General features: G+C 35.6%; 1 protein-coding gene across 3 annotated transcripts in view; it reads right to left on the reverse strand.

Moving 5' to 3' along the window:
• Positions 1-2,938: 2,938 nt before the first annotated feature.
• TMEM38B (transmembrane protein 38B) overlaps positions 2,939-21,852 on the reverse strand; it is a 58,630-nt gene continuing 39,716 nt past the window's right edge. For all 3 annotated transcript variants that reach the window (XM_029921038.1, XM_029921037.1, XM_029921039.1), the window contains one exon: positions 2,939-4,863. In XM_029921038.1, coding sequence (XP_029776898.1) covers positions 4,651-4,863 — 213 coding nt within the window. In that variant the 3' untranslated portion in view covers positions 2,939-4,650. The remainder of the gene's footprint in view (positions 4,864-21,852) is intronic.

Below are 21,852 nucleotides of genomic sequence, written 5' to 3' on the forward strand. Positions count from 1 at the left end.
TATATGTGTCAGTATGGACCACTACCTTCCCAACCAATCCTATACCTACACTGAGCTTAGAGATTTACTTCATTCTTAAAATATTTTCTATTATCACATTCTTATTCACCATCTTCTTCTATATATCAGGATTGTGTTGGAACAAGGTCAAGCCTGCCCATAGGAAGTCCCTAACCAAAGAGAAAAATGCTGAACTCCTGTAATATACAAACTAGTAGAAGCACAGAAAAAGTGACCACACATAGGTGTCCAATGAGTTTCAAGAAGCAGAATCAAAAATTAGGTCCAAGTGCCTTGCTGAATAATAAGAAAATTATTACTTTACATGACAGCATAAAGTGTTTCTCTTCTAAGTGTTTCTCAGAATAAAAGCTAGGTACTACTTTATTTTGAGTTCCTCAGGCAAATAACTTGGAGGTAAGCAAAAATTTAAGATACAGAAAACTGTAACTATAAAATAAAATACTGGAAATTAGATTTCTTCAATATTAAAAACCATATTTTTTTGCTCATTAAATACATAATTATAGGAGCACCTGGGTGGCTCAGTTGGTTAAGTGGCCGACTTCGGCTCAAGTCATGACCTCACAGCTTGTGGGTTCGAGTCCTGTGTCAGGCTCTGTGCTTCCCTCTCTCTACCTCCCCCATTAACATACTCTCTCAAAAAAGAATAAACACTAAAAAATTTTTAAATAAATAAAATACATAATTATAACAATGAGTAGGTAAGCCAGAGAAGAAAATGTGCAAAATTCATATGACAAATATGTGCAAATTTATATCCATAACATATAAAAACCCCTATAACATAAAAATATAAAGGTAAACCCAATAAAATACAGACAGAAGATCTGAAGATGCTTCACAGAAGGAAATAAACAAATGGCCAATAAGCACACACACAAAGTACTCTATATCATTAATCATTAGGAAAATACAAATTAAAAACATAAAAACCACAATCTATTGAAAATGGGCAAAACTAAAATATTTAACAATTCTAATCCTTGGTTAGAATGTAGAGCACTAGAACTCTCATACACTTATGGCATGTAAAATGGCACCACCATTTTGGAAAAAAAGGTCTGTTTTTTTTTTTATAACTAAACATAATTCTATTCCTAGGTTATTTGCCTCCAAAAAAGAAAAATATATGCTCACTGCAAGACTCAAACAAAAATGGTCATTAGTAACTTATTCAAAAGGATAAACAAAATGTGGCATATTCATATAGTAGAATGCCTGCTACTAAGCAATTATAAAGGAATGAATTACTGATAAATGCAACATAAGATGAATGAATTTCAAAAACATTATGCTGAGTAGGAAAGAAGTCTTATGTAAAAGAGAATATATTGCTTGATCCTATTTACTCTATTCAATTTGGGGCATATGAGGGGGTGTGGTGCAGACTAACTGGAAAGGAACTTCCCAAAGTGCTGGTAATGTTCAGTATCTTGATAGTTTAGGATATCTAGTTGTATGCATTTGTAAAAAAATTATTTAAATGTACACTCACAATTTGTGTATTTCATTGTGTGCAAATTTTGCCTCAAAAGTGTAAAAACAAATTATTTATATATATATACATATATATGTATATGTATATACATATGTATGTATATGTTAAAAACAACAAGCATCAAACTGTAGTTAAGAAAAATAAGTACAGGGGCGCCTGGGTGGCTCAGTCGGTTAAGTGTCCGGCTTCCGCTTTGGCTCAGGTCATGATCTCACAGTTCGTGGGTTTGAGCCCCGCCTCAGGCTCTGTGCTGACAGCTAGCTCAGAGCCTGGAGCCTGCTTCGGATTCTGTGTCTCCCTCTCTTTGACCCTCTCCTGCTCACGCTGTCTCTGTCTCTCAAAAATAAATAAAAAATAAATTACAAAAAGAAAAAGAAGTACAATAATCTTTAGGGGAAAAAAGTACATAATCTAACTCAAGTATATAAAGAAACTGAAAGACCCTGGTACTTACCTGGATGTCTGCCTGGCCTGCTCCCTGATGTGTTCTTCAGGTCTCTGCTAAAATACAATTTTAACAGAGAAGTCTTCTCTAGCAATACTATTTCAACAAACACCTCCAAGTCCCTCACTTTCTATCCTGCTTAATATTTATTCATAACCTTTAGTATCACCACAAGAACACATTTAAGTCTCTCCACTAGTGGAATGTAAACTCCAAGAAAGCAGTGGAAAGGAGGAGAGCATTCATGAACACATTATTCCATTTCAACATATCAGTCAACTGCAATCCACTTGTACTGTGAGGGAGATTTTTAATGGAATAGTGTCTGGCCTCAAAGGAATAAAAAAGCACAGTAAAGAGGGATCTGTTCCCTCTTCTCTCTTCTCCACCTTTTGGTCTCTGCCTAGAGGGAAACTGGAATTTCTACTGAAATCCATCTACTCCACATACCTCCAGCCCCTACTCCCTCAGCAAAGAGTAACTGATGTGATAAATCAGGACTGGATATTAATTTGGCCACATTTTACTAGAGGATGAAACCACAGAGCCAAGTCAGCCCATGTTCTTGCCAGCATCTTGTCTCCTCTTACTTGGGGAGACCTACTAGGTCTTGACCTTCTCACTAACTCCCTATGACTGGCTGTGTGAAATAGGTTCATAGGCCTCATTCATGCTACATGTTAGGAAAGAAGTTTAAACAATCTGCTTTGCAAATCTAATCAAGTCCCTAGGCAGCATGAGTAGATTCAGAGTGGGAGGTTTCAAGCCTAATCCATGTTCTCCAGTATAGCTTTTATCTAAGAACCTTGAAGTGTCCAAGATGCATGACTAGATTAATGAAGTTTGTAACAATATTTCATTTGGACAGTAATCACTGGCTGTATAATGAAATCAGTCAAAATGCCAGAGTTCTCAACTACTAACTCAAGAAAAATATAAAACAAAAGTCATAAAAATAATGTAATACTCCATTGGTGCTAAATAACTTACTTTAATAAATTTGTCTTTAATACAAATGTAAAACAATATTCCTACCATTTCAACTATAGTTAAATCCAGACTTCAAAGCTAAGTCAATAATTAGTAACATATTAATTCTGAAAGTTTTTAACTACAAGAGTATCAAATACAACACAAAACTCAAAAGATTTTAGTGTTTTCTGACACAATATTAAAAATAAATGTCTTAGCATCCCAAGGTTATCAAAGGTTCTGCCCCCCAAAAATCTTTAACAGGTATAAGTATAGTACCCTCTTTGTGTTTATATTTATTTATTAAAAAAATTTTAATGTCTAACTTCAATGTGATTTGAAAACTTCTATGCCATCCCCAAATACCTTACACACATACTAACTAGGTTCATGGTCTTGGTAGAAAAAACTCATGTTAGTTACAGTGTTTTAAAATTCTATAACTAGATTTTTACATTATAAAATATAACAAGGAAGTTTAACATTATTTAGTTAAATACTTTTTCTTCTCTTTTTTTTTTTTTTTTTTGGCCAAAAAAGACTGATTTAACATCATTTTTCATTCAAATGAACTGTCATGCAAGGTTTCAGTTTATGGTTCTTCCTAGTTAGCTGGTTAATATCAAATGCCTACGGACAATCCTCATTACAGTCGAGCATTTCCACAAAAGGGTAAGTAGATTTAAGTTAATCATATATGTAGATATAAAACATAACATAACCATATGCTAACTAGTAAGACATTCAACTAGAAAACTGAAAAATATCCATTAGAAACAAGACATAAGGGAAAAATTTTAAACTGAAATACTTTTTGCTGAATCATTAAGACACTATTATCAATGCAGTTGGACCAACTAAGATCAGAAAAAAGAATATGTGAAAAGCTGACAAGAATGATTTTTTTCTACGATTAAAATCAATGTTTTAAAGAGAAAAAAATAAATTACTAAAATGAAACTTACAAAACATGGGCTTAGTAATTTATTAAAAATTTCACCCCTCAATTTTATTTTGAGAAAAAGGAACATTATAAACAAGTGCATGAAACAGACTTCAGATTGAGACTCATACCAACACTCTGTTCTCACTGAAAAATATTTTTAAAAATTAAGTTTCAAATATTTTCTATTTAATGTACATTTTTTAAAAAATACAATGTTTCTATCTGAAATATAAACTAAGCATTTATTTTCATTCATATATAAAGTGGTTTAGGTAAGGTTTACTTTTCCCAGTGCTCAAAATTAAATAAGCATTGTTTTTCATATCTAGGAATAATACTGATCATGTGAAGTACAAGTTTAATTTTGCAGAACTAAAGCTCAGATAGATTCAAATAAAAGATGTGTATGAAAATACCTAAGTAAAAAAAACCTTTAATTTTTATTAGTTTGTAATTGTACCAAGTTTACTTTTTCTAGGAAAAAACCAAGCCCCCTTTATCAATATAAAGCTATTAAAATAATCACAATAGAATCTTTTATGTATAACTTAGAAAAACAATTTCACATGATACACTCATAACACTCAGAAATTACAATCCAGAAAGAGACAATCTCCCTGAAATAGAAAGAAGTTCTTTCTTTTTGTCACCTTCATTCCTTATATATAAACTTTATTTCACATCATTTACATATAAATATTTATCACAATCTGTCAGGTAGATAAGAAAAAAATGTCTGCCTTTAGTGCTCATACAGTAAATTTACTAAGTCTTCTTAGTATGTTTCTTTTTAACAGTATCTGAAGCAACAGCTACAGGTTTTGAGGTCGATGAACCAGTATCATTAAAAGATGATTTTGTTTCACTTTTCTTTTCACATGATGTGAGCTGCTGCTGCCAGCCGAACAGCATCCGGCTCAATGTGTCCTCAAAGGGAGTAAAAGGCAGAGTAGTGGTCTCTGTAATCATCATGGTTATCTGGAAAAAGAAAGTTCAATTTTGAATTTAAATACAAATGTCTTCTGTTTCTCAAAACTGAGAGGAGAAAGTAAATTTTAAAAGAGAGAAAGATTAAAAAACACATTTGTATTCACTGTTTACAAATTTTTTTATTGAGGTATAATGGACATATCAGTTTCAGGTATAAAACATGTTTCAATATTTGTATATATTGCAAAATGATCACAACAGGTCACCATACATAGTTACAAATCTTTTGTGTAATGAGAACTTTTAAGATTTATTCTCTTAGCAGCTTTCAAATATGCAATACATTATGATTAACTATAGTCACCATGCTGCACATTACATCCCCATGACTTACTCTGTAACTAAAAGGTTGTAGTTTTTGAGTCCCTTCATCCCTTCCACTCCCCTCATCCCTGCCCCTCGCAACCACCAATCTACTCCTTATGTCTGAGTTTCATTTTGTTTGGTCATTTGTTTTTTTACATTTCACATACACGTGAAATCATGTAACACTTGTCTCTAACGTATTTCACTTAGCTTAATGTCCTCAAGCAACATATCCTGCAACCATGTTGTTACAAATGTCAAGATTTCATTCTTTGTATGGCTGAATAATATTCCAGTATATATGTATGTACGTGTGTGTGCATGCTTGCATGCATGCGTGTTTTACATCTTCTTTATTCATCCATCAAGTGACATGTTGTTTCTGTTACCCAGGCTATAATAAATGATGTTGCAGTGAATATGAGGATGCATATCTTTTGAGTTATTTCATTTTCTTCAGATAAGTATCCAGAGTGGAATTAATAGCTAGTAAGGTAGTTCTGTTTTTAATTTTTTCAGGAACCTCCATACTGTCTTGCATAGTGGCTGCACCAAGTTCCATTCCCACCCACAGTGAACAAGCGTTCCCTTTCCTCCACATCCTCATCAACACTTGTTATTTCTTGTCTTTTTGATAACAGCCGTTCTGACAGGTGTGAGGTGATACCCTTTTTGTGGTTTTGATTTCCATTACCTGATGATGGGTGATGCTGAGTGTCTTTTCATGTACCTGTTGGGCATCTGTATGTCTTATCTGAAAAATGTCTGTCTATTCAGAACTGCCCATTTTTTAATTGGATTTTTGGGGGTTTTTTTTCTATTGAACTGTATGAGTTCTTTATGTATTTTAAATATTAACCACTTATCAGATACATGATTTACAAGTATTTTCTCCCATTCAGTAGGTTGCCTTTTCATTTTGCTGGCAGTTTTCTTTGCTGTACACTTTTTAAATTTAATGTAGTTCCACTTATTTATTTTTGCCTTTGTTGTCTTTCCTTTTGGTGTCAGATCCAAAAAAAACATCACCAAGACTGATGTCGAGGAGTTTACCAGTATATTTTCTTCTTAGAGTTTTATGGTTTCAAGTCTTTAATCCATTTTGAGTTAATTTTTATGTATGGGGTAAGACAGGACTGCAGTTTCATTCTTCTCCATGTGACTTTCCAGTTTTCCCAACACCATTTATTGAAGAGACCATCCTTCCCCCATCATATATTCTTGGCTCCTTTGTAGTAAATTAAATGACCGTATGTGCATGGGTTTGTTTCTGAGCTAAAATGCATTATTTACTCTTTAGAAGAAGAAAACCTAAGCTAGGTTCTAGAAAATCTCTGTTCTCTGTAAGTTTACGCTTAAGCAAAGGAAAAGAACATAACTCATTAACAATAACACAAGGTACCATATTTTTGGGTGGAAATGAGCAGTATAACCACAAAAGTACATCTAGTATTCAAAGGAAATAGGAAGAAAAAATATCTACAGTCAACACCAATCAATAACAGCTATCATTACTATGCCCTTAACATGTGCCAGAACCTTAGTAAGTGTTCTATATAATCTCACCCTCTTTATTTTTTTTTAATGTTTGTTTTTGAGAGAGAAAGAGAGCATGCACGCAAGCAGGGGAAGGACAGAGAGAGGATGACAGAGGATCTGAAGTGAGCTCTGAGCTGACACCAGCAAACCTGAAGTGGGGCTTAAACTCACGAACTGTGAGATAATGACCTGCGCCCAACTCAGATGCTCAACCAACTGAGCCACCCAGGTGTCCCTATCTTATCCTCTTTAAATGTAATCCAACAATTACTCCATTATTGCTCTCAGCACAGAGATGTGAACCAAGGCTGACAGGTTCAGTAACTTACCTAAAGTCATAGACCTAATAAGCAGTAAAGCAGTTTGGAACACCCAGATTTTGTGTTCAATCACTAAATACACCGTATTCTATCATTATCCAAAGTCACAGAGTTTTCAGTAAACTGCAGAATACCACCTTTAGGAGAGACTGTACAAAGTGTCTAATCATTCAATTTTTTCTGTATGTATATTTATATACATATACATATATTTATATGCAAAGCATATATGTTGTTATATATAATGTATTGAGACTATATTTATAATGCATAATATATAAAAATATTGTGTAATTATATATTATATTTAATATAATATTATATAAGACATTAGGAGGTAGACTATAATGTGCTACCAAGTCTTTATTTGGCAAAATGCAGTGTTCAGAGATGTTCATATTTGTTCAAATAATTAGATTGGTACAAAAGGATCTAGCGGCAGAGTTTTAAGGATTAGAATGATTCCTAAAAAGCCCAAGAATTTCAAAGAGACAATTCTTCTAACAAATCTAAGATAATGAATCAAATTAGAAATTTATGGAATCAAATCTCCACAAGAGGCTCCTACTTAATCTTATTTGAAGAAAATGGAATCAGGAATAAAATTCTTACTAACTACAAAACAGTCTAGGTAGTGAGGAGACAGAATAGGTGTCCATCAAGGAGAATGGATAAGTGAAACCCATGCTGTTCAATTGCTAAAAGTAATAAATAGAAAAGTAATATGGGAAAATTCTTTAAAAAACTGTTAGGTGAAAGTGAGACAAAGAACAAGAGCCATAATGCACTATCATTTAAATAAATTAAAAATGCATGCCCACACAACACTGTGAATGTACAAAATGTCACAGAATTGTATACTAAGAGACAGCTGATTCTGTTATGTGACTTTGACATCAATAAAAATAAACAAACAAAATAACAAACTTTTTAAAAAATGCATGCACATGGGCTTCAAGCTAGCCATGACTAAATAAATGCCTCAAATCAGACTCGGTCTCTCACCAAAATCAATATTAAAAACAGAAATATACAAAACAGCCATAAAAAGGCACTGGAGAACAAGAAATCAATGCTAGGATTCCTAAGAGAAAAGTTAACTAAACAAGGTGAGCTCCACATTCCATCTGGCTTTTTTCTTTTAATGATATGTGTTAATTCACAGCATGGGAGAATAGCAAACAGAAGAGTCAAATGGGCAAAGGAGACAGAGGCTGCCGTCTGAGAAGGCCAAAGCATCTAGGACTTGAGGGAAATACAGCTCAAAAATGAGAGAACCACAAAAAAGTGAGCCCAAAGATCCACACATAACTTACCTTGGAGAAGTTTATCAACCCTGAACTGTGCAAACACAGAAAGAGATTTCAGAAACCTAGTACAAAGCAACAGTTGGAAGGCCAAAAGCGGAGCAGACACTTCAGCAGTCAGCTGAAGGTTAGAGACAAAGATAGTCAAAGTGGAACTGCCTAGGGATATAGCTCAGGCTTAAATTAAGACTCAAAAAGGGTCATATTCTAGAAAGGCAAACCCCAAAGAGAACAGCATTAACAAAACCTAAAACTAACTATCAATAGGATTATAATAATCTGCTTGTGCATTACACCTGGCTGCCAGGAAAATGTCAGAATATAGTTGCTGTCCTTAAAGTCCTTACAGATTAGGCAAAGACAAGTTAGTCAGAGACAGAGTAAACCAGTAATTACAAAACAGTAAAAAGTAAATGCAGTGATGGAGGTATGGCCACAAATACTTAAGTAAAAGATATAAATTTGGAAGTCATTACCATACAAGTTAAAGGTAAAGGCATGAATGTGAATGTGATCACCTGAAAACATACAAAAAATGAGAGTCTAAATATAAGGTTGATCCACAAGTTTATGTCATTATTGGGTAAGATATAAGACGAACTTCTTTATTTTTTTTTGTTTTATTTATTTTTGATACTGAGAGAGACAGAGCATGAGAGGGGGAGGGGCAGAGAGAGAAGGAGACACAGAACTGGAAGCAGGCTCCAGGCTCTGAGCTAGCTGTCAGCACAGAGCCCGATGCGGGGCTCGAACCCACGACCGTGAGATCCGACCTGAGCCGAAGCCGGAGGCTTAACCGACTGAGCCACCCAGGCGCCCCAAGACGAACTTCTTTAAATTAAATTATTCTTTAGAATAAATAGTTATAATGCATAATTATCTTGGTCATAATTTGACTTCATGGACTGCCAATAAAAGATAAATCAAGAATTTGGATAAAAACAATGGTCCACTGTCAGGAAAACAGCGATGTCTTTTTACAAAATCTAAAAGAAAAGACTGTCAAGATCTAAAGTATTTCCTGAGAACATGAAGTATATAGTATTTTTCAAAGTCGAGTGTTTTAATAGAATCTCCACTCCCAGCAGACTCATCACTCAGCTGAGAAGTGTTACTGGCATCGGAAATTACTGCTGAGATAGACTTATGAGGTTCAAGGACAAACTTCTATGAATTCAGCCTCTTATCAGGTCTTGATTCAGCAAGGTGACACAAATATAATGGTGACAAATGGAATGAATCCTTATTCTTTTACAAATAAAAGATAAAACTGTCTCCTTATTTAGTAAACCATTAACAGAAGTAGTGTATTTACTAAATTAAATAGCATTTGACTTCCTGGTCTCTTGCTTAAAAAGGGAAATAAAGAAAAGAAAGTAGAAACCCTAACAACAATCTGATATTTACAACATATCCTAAGTTATAAACTAATTGAAGTAAAGAAACTGTTTAAAGTTCCACCATATTCTTTATGTAATATTTCATATCATATCATTTCAAAGCTGCTCAGACAAATGTGGCATACATCTGAGTTCTTCAAGGGCACAAATAGCACTTACTGTTCTTTAGACCCTCCAGTGTCTAGAATGGAGAGTACAACCAATAAATATAACTCCTACCTCACATGAACAACTGAAAGATTATACAATGTATCTACATAAACAAAATTTGCATTATTAATCTCTCTCCACCTAAAATATACTTCTTTCTATCTCTACCTGCCTAGATCCAAACAATCCTTTGCAGTGCCATTCATATGTCAACTCCACCTTTTGGACACCCTCCAGTGAGTCTCCTTGCCCTTGAATGAACTCGCAATGGCAAGTGGCATATTCAACCATGTTTTCTGTTAATCTATACTTTCTTTCATTGATGATACCACTCATTCATCATCAGTATTAACCTGATGATTGCCAAATAAATTAAAATCTTAAGATTTTCAGTTCTTTTTTTAAGTAGGCTTCACACCCAGGGCAGAGCCCAATGCGGGGCTTGAGCCCACAACCCTTAGATCAAGACCTGAGCTGAGAGCAAGAGTCAGACACTTAAGACTGAGCCACCCAGGTGTCCCAAAATTTCCATTTTTATAAATGTCCTTTTCAATAAACTGACTAAGTGAATTATTCATTTCTGGTAGTACAGTCTTAGATAATTAAGTATGGGAGAATTATATACAGAGAGACCTCTAAAAGAGGCTCCTGGGGCGCCTGGGTGGTTCAGTCAGTTAAGCCTCCGACTTCAGCTCAGGTCAGATCTCACGTTCGTGGACTCGAGCCCCGCGTCAGGCTCTGTGCTGACAGCTAGCTCAGAGCCTGGAGCCTGCTTCCGGGTCTGTGTCTCCTTCTCTCTCTGCCCCTCCCCCGCTCATGCTGTGTCTCTCTCTGCATCAAAAATAAATAAAACATTAAAAAAATTTTTAAAAGATAAATAAAAGAGGCTCTTGATTTATCAGTCAACAAATATAAATTTAAAATCTACTACACATACTAGACAAACTGCTAGGGATAAACCTAGTGCCTATCCTCATAAAGTTTAAAAGCATACTGGATATGTCTTATATTTCTCTTCATATCATCTTAAGGACACAGTTTGGGTCTTATTCAAAGTTTATATGCTCATGTGTACCCTTCAAAGGGCCTAATAACATTGTCCTCATTCATGTTTTCAATAACATACCATCTGAATAACATACCATCTGAACTGTACCTTGGTTTTCCCCTTGCTCCATTCACAACTTCTTTCCTGTTTCCCATTCTGAATCTTCCTTCTCTAAATATTAAAGAAAATCTCCTGGCTCTGTCTTCACTCCTGTATCACTCTGTTTCTCTGTGTAATATAACTGCCTCCCTAAGTAGATTTATAAATTTAAACAATCTCAATAAAAATATACTAACAGATTTTTGACCCGGTAACCTTTTTCTTAAGAGGCTGTTATGGATTACAAATACAAGCTGTCAAAGATATATGTTGCAAGTACTTTTATCACAGTTTGACAACTGTACTTTTACTTTGTCCGTGGTGCTTTCTTCCATGCAATTTTTAAAAAAGTGTTAGAGTCAAACATCAACCAGGACACAATATAGACCTAAAACTAGTGAAATATAAAACAGAAAACAATGACACCAGAGGCTGGGTCTTTCTTTTTTTGAGAGAGAGAAAGAGAGCAAGTGAGCGCACAAGCAAGGGAAGGGCAGAGAGAAACAAAATCTGAAGCAGGCTCTGAGCTGTCAGCACAAACTGGGGCTCAAATTCAGGAGCTGTGAGATCACGACCTGAGCCCAAACTGGACACTTAACGGACTGGGCCATCCAGGTGCCCCAAAGGCTGGGTCTTTCTACCAAATCAATGAAATTGATAAACATCTAGTAGGGCTGACTTTGAGAGAGAAGAGAGGGTGGAGTTAAGATGGCAGAAAAGTAAGGAGACCCTAAGCCTGTCTCATCCCTTGAACGCAGCTAGACTGAACCATTCTAAACACCAAAGAAAACAACTGGAGGTCTCAATGAACAAAAACTGCAAGACTACATGTAGAAAGCACAACACCATTTGGAAGGTGCAGAGTTTACAGGGAGAGAGACTACTCTGGATCCAACCAGGGAGGGAAACAGCTTATGGAGGCTATAACAAAGTATTATAAACAGCAGAGCACAAAATCTGAACTTTCAGCATTCCAATATGGTGGGGATAGTGCCTGGCTTAAAGGTGCTCAAGTGGCGAAGCGACTGAATCCCAGGAGTGACAGCATGGTCTAAGGATCACTTATGTCACAAGAAAGAGGGGTAGCACCAAAGAGTTGTGCTGTTTGCAGGCATAAGAGAGGGGACTCACTCAAGTTGAGGGCTGCAAGCTGGGGTGCCTGCTTTCTGCTCTGTTCTGACATAAACTCTGCACAGCAGCACAGTCACGCCACTGCTTTTTTGCAGGGTGGACGAAAGCCTGGCAAGACCCTGACCCAGAGGAGCAGCACAGGTCTGGCCCAGGGAATCCCTAAAATTTGAAGTTTTGAAATTCAGTCATGCACCTGAAATAATAAAAGAAAAAAAAGCTTGTACACAGGCTGGGTTAATTCGGGGTTCTGATGGACACCAAAAACATAAGAGGGGTGATTAACTGCTCTTCTGTGAGGTTTCCCTGGCGAGTGCCAACATTCAGCTCCAGGATTAAAGAACGGAAGGGGAGCTGGCCATATTCATTCCATCCGTCATAGCTGAAAGCCTTTAGCGGACAAAACAGTACCACCTAGTGGAGGCCAGAGCCACTTACATCAAGACCCACACCCCTGCAACCCTGAGGCGCTTTTCCACTAAAAGGAGCCTGCGAATCAGTGCAGCAAGTTCCTTCCCCCAGAAGACCAGCACAAACAACTCCTTTGTACCAAGTCTACTGCCATAGTAGTGCAAAGCTTCAGCTCTAGGGGAAATTAGATTCAACTCCCATTTTACTTTAATTCTTTTTTTTCATTTGTTTTATTTTTCAATTCCTTTATTTTTTTACTTTTTACTATTATATTTTATTTTTTATTTATATGTTTTTATATATACATATATTTATTTTATTTTATCTTTTTTATTTTTAGATCTAGATCCTTTTAATAAGCAAGCCAAACACACCCATGATCTAGTTTTCTGTTTGTTTCTTTGTGTGTGTTTCTTTTCTTTTCTTTTCTGGACAAAATGACGAGATGAAGAAACTAACCCCAAAAGGAAAAACAGGCAAGAGATCAAAGCCAGTGATTTAATCAACACAGATATAAGTAAGATGTCTGAACTAGAATTTAAAACCACGAATATAAGAATACTAGCTGGGCTTGATAAAAGTACAAAAGACAACAGAGAATCCCTTTCTGCAGGGATGAAAGGACTAAAATCTAGTTAGGCCAAAATTTTAAATGCTATAATCAAGATACAATATTAAATGGCTCCAATGACATTGAGAATGGACGAAGCAGAGCAGCAAATCAGTGACACAAAAGATAAAATTATGGAAAATAATGAAGCTGAAAAGAAGATACAAAGGCCAAAGATCACAATACAAGACTTAGAGAACTCAGCAACTTATTAAAAAGGAATAACATTCATATCATAGGGAGTCCCAGAAGATGAAGAGAGAGAAAAGGGGGCAGAAGGTTAATGTGAGCAAATTATAGCTGAAAATGTCCCTTCTTTGGGATAGGATACAGATCTCAAAATCCAAGCAGCACAGAGAACGCCCATTAAATTCAACAAAAGCTGACCATCACCAAGGCATATCATAGTCAAATTCACAAAATACTCAGACAATGAAACAATCCTGAAAGCAGCAAGGGGAAAAAAAAGTCCTTAACCTACAAGGGAAGACAGATCAGGTTCACAGCAGATCTGTCCACAGAAACTTGGCAGGTCAGAAAGTAGTGGCAGGATATTTTCAACATGCTGAATGTGAAAAACATGCAGCCAAGAATTCTTTATCCAACAAGACTATCATTCAGGATAGGAGGAGAGATAAAGAGTTTCCAGATTAAGAAAAACTAAAGGAGTTCATAACCACTAAACCAGTCCAACAAGAAATTTTAAGGACCCTTTGAGTGGAAGGGGGAAAAAAAAAAAAGACTAAAAGCAACAAAGACTAAAAGGACCAGAGAATATCACCAGAAACACCAATTCTACAGGCAACACAATAGCACTAAATTCATATCTCTCAATAATTATTCTGAATGTAAATGGACTAAAAGACACAGAGTATCAGGATGGATTAAAAACAACAAAATTCAACTATATGCTACCTATAAGAGACTTATTTTACACCTAAAGAAACCTGCAGATTGAAAGTGAGGGGATGGAGAAAAATCTATTACGCTAATGGATACCAAAAGAAAACCAGAGGAGCCATATTTATATCAGACACTCTGTACTTTAAAACAAAGACTGCAACAAGAGATGAAGAAGGGCATTCTATCATAATTAATGGGTCTATCCATCAAGAAAATCTAACAATTGTAAACATTTATGCCCCCAACTTGAAAGCACACAAATATATAAATCAACTAATCACAAACATAAAGAAACTTATTGTTAATAATACCATAATAGTAAGGGACTTTAAAACCCCACTTACAGCAATGAACAGATCATCTAAGCAGAAAATCAACAAGGAAACAATGACTTTGAATGACACACTGGACCAGATGGAGTTTACAGATATATTCAGAACATTTCATCCTAAGGCAGCAGAATACACATTCTTCTCAAGTGTACATGGAACATTCTCCAGAATAGATGACATACTGGCTCACAAATCAGCATTCAACAAGTACATAATGATCACGATCATACTATACTATAAAGATCGCTATGAAACTTGAAATCAACCACAAGAAAAAATTTGGAAAACCTAGAAATACATCGAAGCTAAAGAACATCCTACAAAAGAATAAATGGATTAATTTCATTCAGGAAATTAAAAAACAAATAAAAAAAAATGCAGGGAAGTCAATGAATATGAAAACATGACAGCCCAAACCCTTTGGGATGCAGCAAAGGCAATTTTAAGAGGAAAGTATACTGCAATTCAGGCCTATCTCAAGAATCAAAAAAGGTCCCAAATCACAATCTAATCTTATACCTAAAGGAGCTAGAAAAGGAACAAATGAAGTCTAAAACTACCAGAAGAAAAGGAAATAGTAAAGATTACAGCAGAAAAGAAATGATATAAAAACAAAAAACAGTAGAACAGATCAACGAAACTAAGAGCTAGTTCTTTGAAAGAACAAACACAGTTGATAAATCCCTAGCAAGACTTATCAGAAAGAAAAGAGAAAGGACCCAAATAGATAAAATCATGAATGAAAGAGGTAGATCATAACCAAAGAAATAACAATCATAAGAGAATACTACAAAAATTTATGTACCAACCAGTTGGGCAATCTGGAAGAAGTAAACAAATTCCTAGGAACTTACAAACTCCCAAAATTTAAACAGGAAGAAATGAAAATTTTGAACAGATCCATAACCAGAAAAGAAATTGAATCAGTAACTAAATATTTCCCAACAAACAAGAGTCCTGGGCCATATGGCTTCCCAGGGGAATTCTACCAGACATTCAAAGAGTTAATCCTTATTCTTCTCAAACTGTTCTAAAACAACAGAAATGGAAGGAAAACTTCCACCTCATTCTACAAAGCCATCATGACCTTGATTTCAAAATCAAACAACACCACCACTAAAAAGGAGAATGCAGGCCAATACATATCCTGGATGAACCTGGATGTAAAACATCATCATAAGATGTTATCAAATCGAATTCAACAGTACATGTAAAGAATTATTCACACTGGCCAAGTGGGATTTATACTTGGGCTGCATGGCGGGTTCAATACTCACAAATTAATCAACATGATACACCACATTAATAAAAGAAAGGATAAGAAACATATGATCTTGTCAAGATATATAAAAAGAACACTTGATAAAATACAGCATCTATCTTGATAAAAACTCTCAACAAAGTACATATAGAAGGAACATACCTCAACATCATAAAGGCCATATACGCAAGACCTATAGCTAATATCAGCTTCAATGGGGAAATATAAAGAGCCTTTCCCCTACGCTCAGGAACAAGACAAAGATGTCCACTCCCACCATTTCTATTTAACATAGTACCCTGGAAGTCTTAGCCTCAGTAATCAGACAAAAAAAAGAAATAAAGCGCATACAAATTGGCAGGGAAGAAGTCAAACTTTCATATTTGTAGATGACATGATACTCTATGTAGAAAACCCAAAAGACCACCAAAAAAATTGCCAGAACTGGGGCACTGGGTGGCTCAGTTAGTTGGGCATCCTATTGTTCAGGCCATGATCTCACAGATTGTGGGTTTGAGCTGCACTTTGGACTCTGCACTGACACACAGAGTCTGCCTGGGATTCTCCCTCTCTCTCCCCCTCCCCTGCTCACACTCTCACATTCTCTCTCTTAAAATTAAAAAAAAAAAATTTTTTTTAATTTTTAAATGCTAGAACCAATACATGAATTCAGCAAAGTCACAGAATACAAAATCAACGTGCAGAAATCTGTTGCATTTCTATACACCAATAATGAAGCAGCAGAAAAAGAAATCAAGGAATCGATCTCATTTGCAATTTCACCAAAAACAATAAGATACCTCAGAATAAACCTAACTAAAGAGGTAAAAGATCTGTACTCTGAAAACCAAAGAAGACTTGAGAAAGATACTGAAGAGGACATAAAGAAATGGAAAAGCATTCCATGCTCATGGATCAGAAGAACAAACATTGTTAAAAATATCTATACTACCCAAAACAATCTACACATTTAATGCAATCCCTATGAAAATATCATCAGCATTCTTCAGAACTAGAACAAACAATCCTAAAATTTGTATCGAGTCAGAAAAGACCCCAAATAGCCAAAGCAATGCTGAAAAAAACAAAACTGGAGCCATCACAATTCTAGATTTCAAGGTAAATTACAAAGCTGTAGTTATCAAGACAGTATGGTACAGGCACAAAAATAGACACACAGATCAATGAACAGAATAGAAAACCCACAAGTGGACCCACAAGTATATGGTCACTCATCTTCAGCAAAGCAGGAAAGAATATCCAATGGAAAAAAGATTCTCTTCAACAGTGTTGGGAAAACTGGATGGCAACATGCAGAAGAATGAAACTGGATCACTTTCTTGCACCATACACAAAAATAAATTCAAAATGGCTTAAATGTGAGGAAGGAAACCTTCAAAATCCTACAGGAGAACACAGGTGGCAACCTCTTTGACTTCAACCATAAAAACTTCTTACTAGACATGTCAACAAAAGCAAGGGAAACAAAAGCAAACAGAAACTATTGGGACTTCATCAAGATAAAAAGCTTCTGCATAGTGAAGGAAAAAAATCAACAAAACTAAAAGGCACCCTACAGAATAGGAGAAGATATTTGCAAATGATATATCTGATAAAGGGTTAGTATCCAAAATCTATAAAAAAAACTTATCAAACTTAACACCCAAAAAGCAAACAACTAAGAAGTGGGCAAAAGACACAAATAGACACTTTTCTCAAAGAAGACAATCCAAATGGGTACCAGTCACATGAAAAGATGCTCAACATCATTCATCATCAGGAAAACACAAATCATAATTCTGAGATATCACCTTAAACCTGTCAGAATGGCTAAAATTAACAACACAAGAAATAAGAGGTGTTATAGAGGATGAAAAGGGAAACCTCTTGCACAGGTGGGAATGCATATTGGTATAGCCCCTTGAAAATAGTATGGAGGTTCCTCAAAAAACTAAAAACAGAACTACCCTAAGATTCAGCAATTGCACTATTAGGTATTTACCCAAAGGATACAAAAATATAGATTCAAAAGGGTACATGTACCCCAATGTTTGTAAACTATAAACACTGAAGAGAACTATGAAGAGAACCCAAATCTCCATGGACCGAGGAATGGAGAGATGTGGTAGATGGAACTAAAAGGTATTATGCTAAACAAAATAAGTCAGAGAAAGACAAATGCCATATGATTTCCCTCATATGTGGAATATAAGAAATAATCAGATGAATACATGGGAAGGGGGGAAAAAAGAGAACAGAGGGAAACAAACTACAAGAAATTCATAACTATATTAATAAAGTATAGGAGAAAAAACTTTATGATCATCTCAACCAACGCAGAACATTTAACAAAATTCCCACCAATTCATAATAAAAATTCTCACCAAATTAGGAATATAAGGCAATTTCCTCAACCTGCTAAAGTACGTTGATAAGAACTTACAGCGAACATCATACTTAACGTATGATGAATGTTTCTCACTAAGGTCAGGAAACAGACAAAGATGTTCACTCTAACTCACCATTTCTATTCACCATTGTACTAGAGATTCTGAACAGGACAATAAGGTAATAAAAAGAAATAAACAGCATCCATAATAAAAAGGAAAAAGTAAAATCACATTATAGACAAGATCATATATAGACAATGCTAAAAAAATCTACACAAAATATACCAGAACCAATAGGTAAATTTAGCAAGGTCACAAGATACAAAAATAACATACAAGAATCAACTATAAGACCATATACAAGAAATGTAAACTGAAAAGTTTTAAAAAATTTTTAATTATACTTATAAAGGCACCCCAAAAATATGAACTACTTCAGGATATATTTAACAAAATATATGTAAAACAATGAAAACCACAAAAACTTAAGAAGAGCTAAATAAATGGAGAAATATATCATACTGATGAATGGAGAGTTCAATGTTTTTAAGATGTGACTCCCAAACGGATCTGTGAATACAACACAATCTCAGTCACAACCCTGGAAGCTTTGTGGCTTATTTATTTTTTTTAGAAAGTGACACTCCAACACTTATATGAAAATGTAAAACACCTAAAATATCCAAAGACATTTTGAGAAAGAATAAAATTGAAGTATTTATACTACTTGATTTCAAGACATACTCTAAAATTATAATTATGTAAGACAATTTGGTATTGGCTAAAGACAGACATAGAAATCAATGGAACAGAATATAGTCCAGAAATAGACCCACACATATAAGGGCAACTGATATTGAACACATATGTCAATATACTTCAATGAGGGGAAAGGATAGTCTTTTCAACAAATAGTGCTAGAACAAATTCATCTTCATATGAAAAAAATAAACCTGACCCTTACCTCACACCAATCATAAAACTTAATTTGAAATGGACCCCATACCTAAATGTAAAGACAAAAACTTTAAGAAGGAAATACAGGTAAAAAAAAATCTTCATCACCTTGGTATATGAAAGAATTCCTTACATAGGACACAAAAAGCAGCACCATAAAAGAAAAATATGATAAACTGAATTTCATCAAGACTAAAACCTTCCACTCTTCTAAAAATAATATGAAGGAAATAAGAAAGCTACAAACTAGGAGAAAAATATTTGCAATTCAGTTATCTCACAAAGAATTGGTATCCTGAACATGCTGCGAAATGTTACAAGTCAATAATAACAAAAACAATCCAATTTTCATAAATGGGCAAAGATTTGAACAAACACTGATAATATAAATGACCAATAAGCACATGAAAATATGCTCAAATCTCTACTTATCAGAGAAATAAAACAAAAAACAAAAAGCAAAAAACCCTACAATAAGATACCACTATATACATATAAAATGACTAAAGACTGACATATGTTATAGGACAAATGGAACTCTCATTCACTGCTGGTAGTAATGATGATGGGTACAACCATTTTGGAAAACAGTGTGTCAGTTTTTGGTTTTTTTTTTTTTTTTTTTTAGTTAAACATATTCTTTCCATATAACCCAGAAACTCCACTCCTAGTTATTTATCCCAAGAAAAATGAAATTGCATGTCCACATGAAGTACATGTTTTCATAGCAACTTTATTCATAATAACCTTATTCAAATAATCAAAAACTAGAAGCAATCCAAAATCTGTCAACAGATAATTGGATAAACCAATTGGGATATATAATGGTACTTAGCAATAAAAAGGAATATGCAATAGCATAAGTAAATCTCAAAAACATTATGTTGAACAAAACATACATACTATATCATTCCATTTATATGAAACCTGAAAAATTGAATGTAAGTGGTGCCCTACCGCTATAAGCAGTAGTTGGGATTTACTGGAATAGCGCACAAGGACCTTTTGAAGTAATGGAAATGTTCCGTATCTTAATTGTGATAATTATGCAGGTACATAAATTTGTCAAAACTCATCAAAATGTAATCTTAGAAAAGTAAATTTTATTACATGAAAATTATATTTCAGTAAACTTTTTAAAGAGTTTGTTCCTAAGTGTTTTGTAAATTTAATAGTCCTTTGAAATTATTGTTTGTATTTCTGGAAAATGTATTGTCAGTCAGATTAACTTTCTGAATATGATCCTTTAGCCCATTTTCAGATTGGAGGCTCTGAATAAAAGACCACATACAATAATGATGAGAAATCAGAGTATTTACATGAAAGAGTAAGCTAGTAGCCTGGGTATTGAAGGAATCTAAAAAAAAAAAAAATGCTACTTTACTGAAACATTTTTAAAAAGAGATATTGGTGAAGTTGGTCCCTGTACCACATGTTGGGAGACTGTTAGAGGTTATACCTAGAAATGGAATTAACAAGTCACAAGATATATGAATCTTCAACTTTGTCAGATACTGCCAAACCTCTCTCCCAGGTTGTTTCTATTTATACTCTCTCTATATCCCTTTAAAATCGTTTATATGCTTTGTCTTCAATTTCTTATTCACCTTAGTTTATTATAATCATTTTTTATTCTTTTCCAGTCCGTTGAATCTGCTTTTACCAAGGTCACCAAATACCTCTTCATTTCAAAATCCAACAGACTCTTTTCAGCTTTAATCCCTTTTAACCACTCAAGTCTCCCTGTGCTTTATTCCACAGTAACACTATTTCATGAAAACTCCTTATCCTGAGGAGCCAAAAGATAATCCATGCTTCTCAAACTTTTCTCAAATAATCTCTAATGGAAGAAAGTGAACTTAACAGAGCCCAAAATGAAGGCATGCCAAATATAAAATGTTGTATTTTATCTTTTTTTTAAAAAAAAGTGAATTTTGAGTTGTATTCCATAGTATATTCCTGTTTAACTTTAAAATGTTTATAGGTGGAGCCAAGATGGCGGAGAGGAAAGGCGCTCTGTAAACTCCCTCCGCACCGTTTTTCGAACTGAGAAGGATATTACGTTCAACTGAGAGAGCGGAAGGAGAAAATACGAACTCCAGAGGGAATAGAACCTCAAAGATACCTGAGTGAGTGGGGGCAAACGGGGGAGATCCGAGGACGGGCCAGCCCGGACGGGCAGGGGAGGTAAGATCCCCAGCCCAACGTGGCGCAAGTGCGTGGCGCCCAGGAGACAAAGGGAAGAGACAGAGTCGGAACGCGCTCATAGAACTGTCTCTGGGCAAGAGGTATAGAACGCTTAGCTGCGCATGGAGACAGAAACCCACTCCATAGATAACTGCTGGGCAGCGGGCACAAGAGAAGGAATAGCCTCCAGCCCTAAGCCATCTCGGCGGGGAATCAGAGGTGCCTGTGGCTGTGAGAAGCGGCTGCTCTGGAGAGGCGCGCGCCGCGGAGGGAGCAACCCGAGCAGCGACTGAGCCGGGCGCGAGCAATTCGAACTTGGTTTTGGGAACGGGACCACGGACCGCATTTCCACGGCACACCCCGCCCCCTGCACGGACTGCTCGAATTCCGGGTCCCCACAGGGAAGAAATAAGACGCACACCGACAGGACCCTCAGCCAGGAGTCGGTGGTGGGTGGAGGCCCGGGCGCGCGCGCTTAGAATGTGGGAGCTCCCAGCGGATTTCCAGGAGCGCACAGCTTCTTGAGCTGGGCTATCGGAAACTAAGAGAGTCTCGGTTTTTTGCTTTTTATTTTTTTTCCTTTCCCCATTGCAACCGCGATCCGGACTGGGGGTGGGGACTCCGCAATT

This window comes from Suricata suricatta, chromosome 13 (assembly GCF_006229205.1).
Source record: "Suricata suricatta isolate VVHF042 chromosome 13, meerkat_22Aug2017_6uvM2_HiC, whole genome shotgun sequence".
NCBI lineage: Eukaryota > Metazoa > Chordata > Mammalia > Carnivora > Herpestidae > Suricata > Suricata suricatta.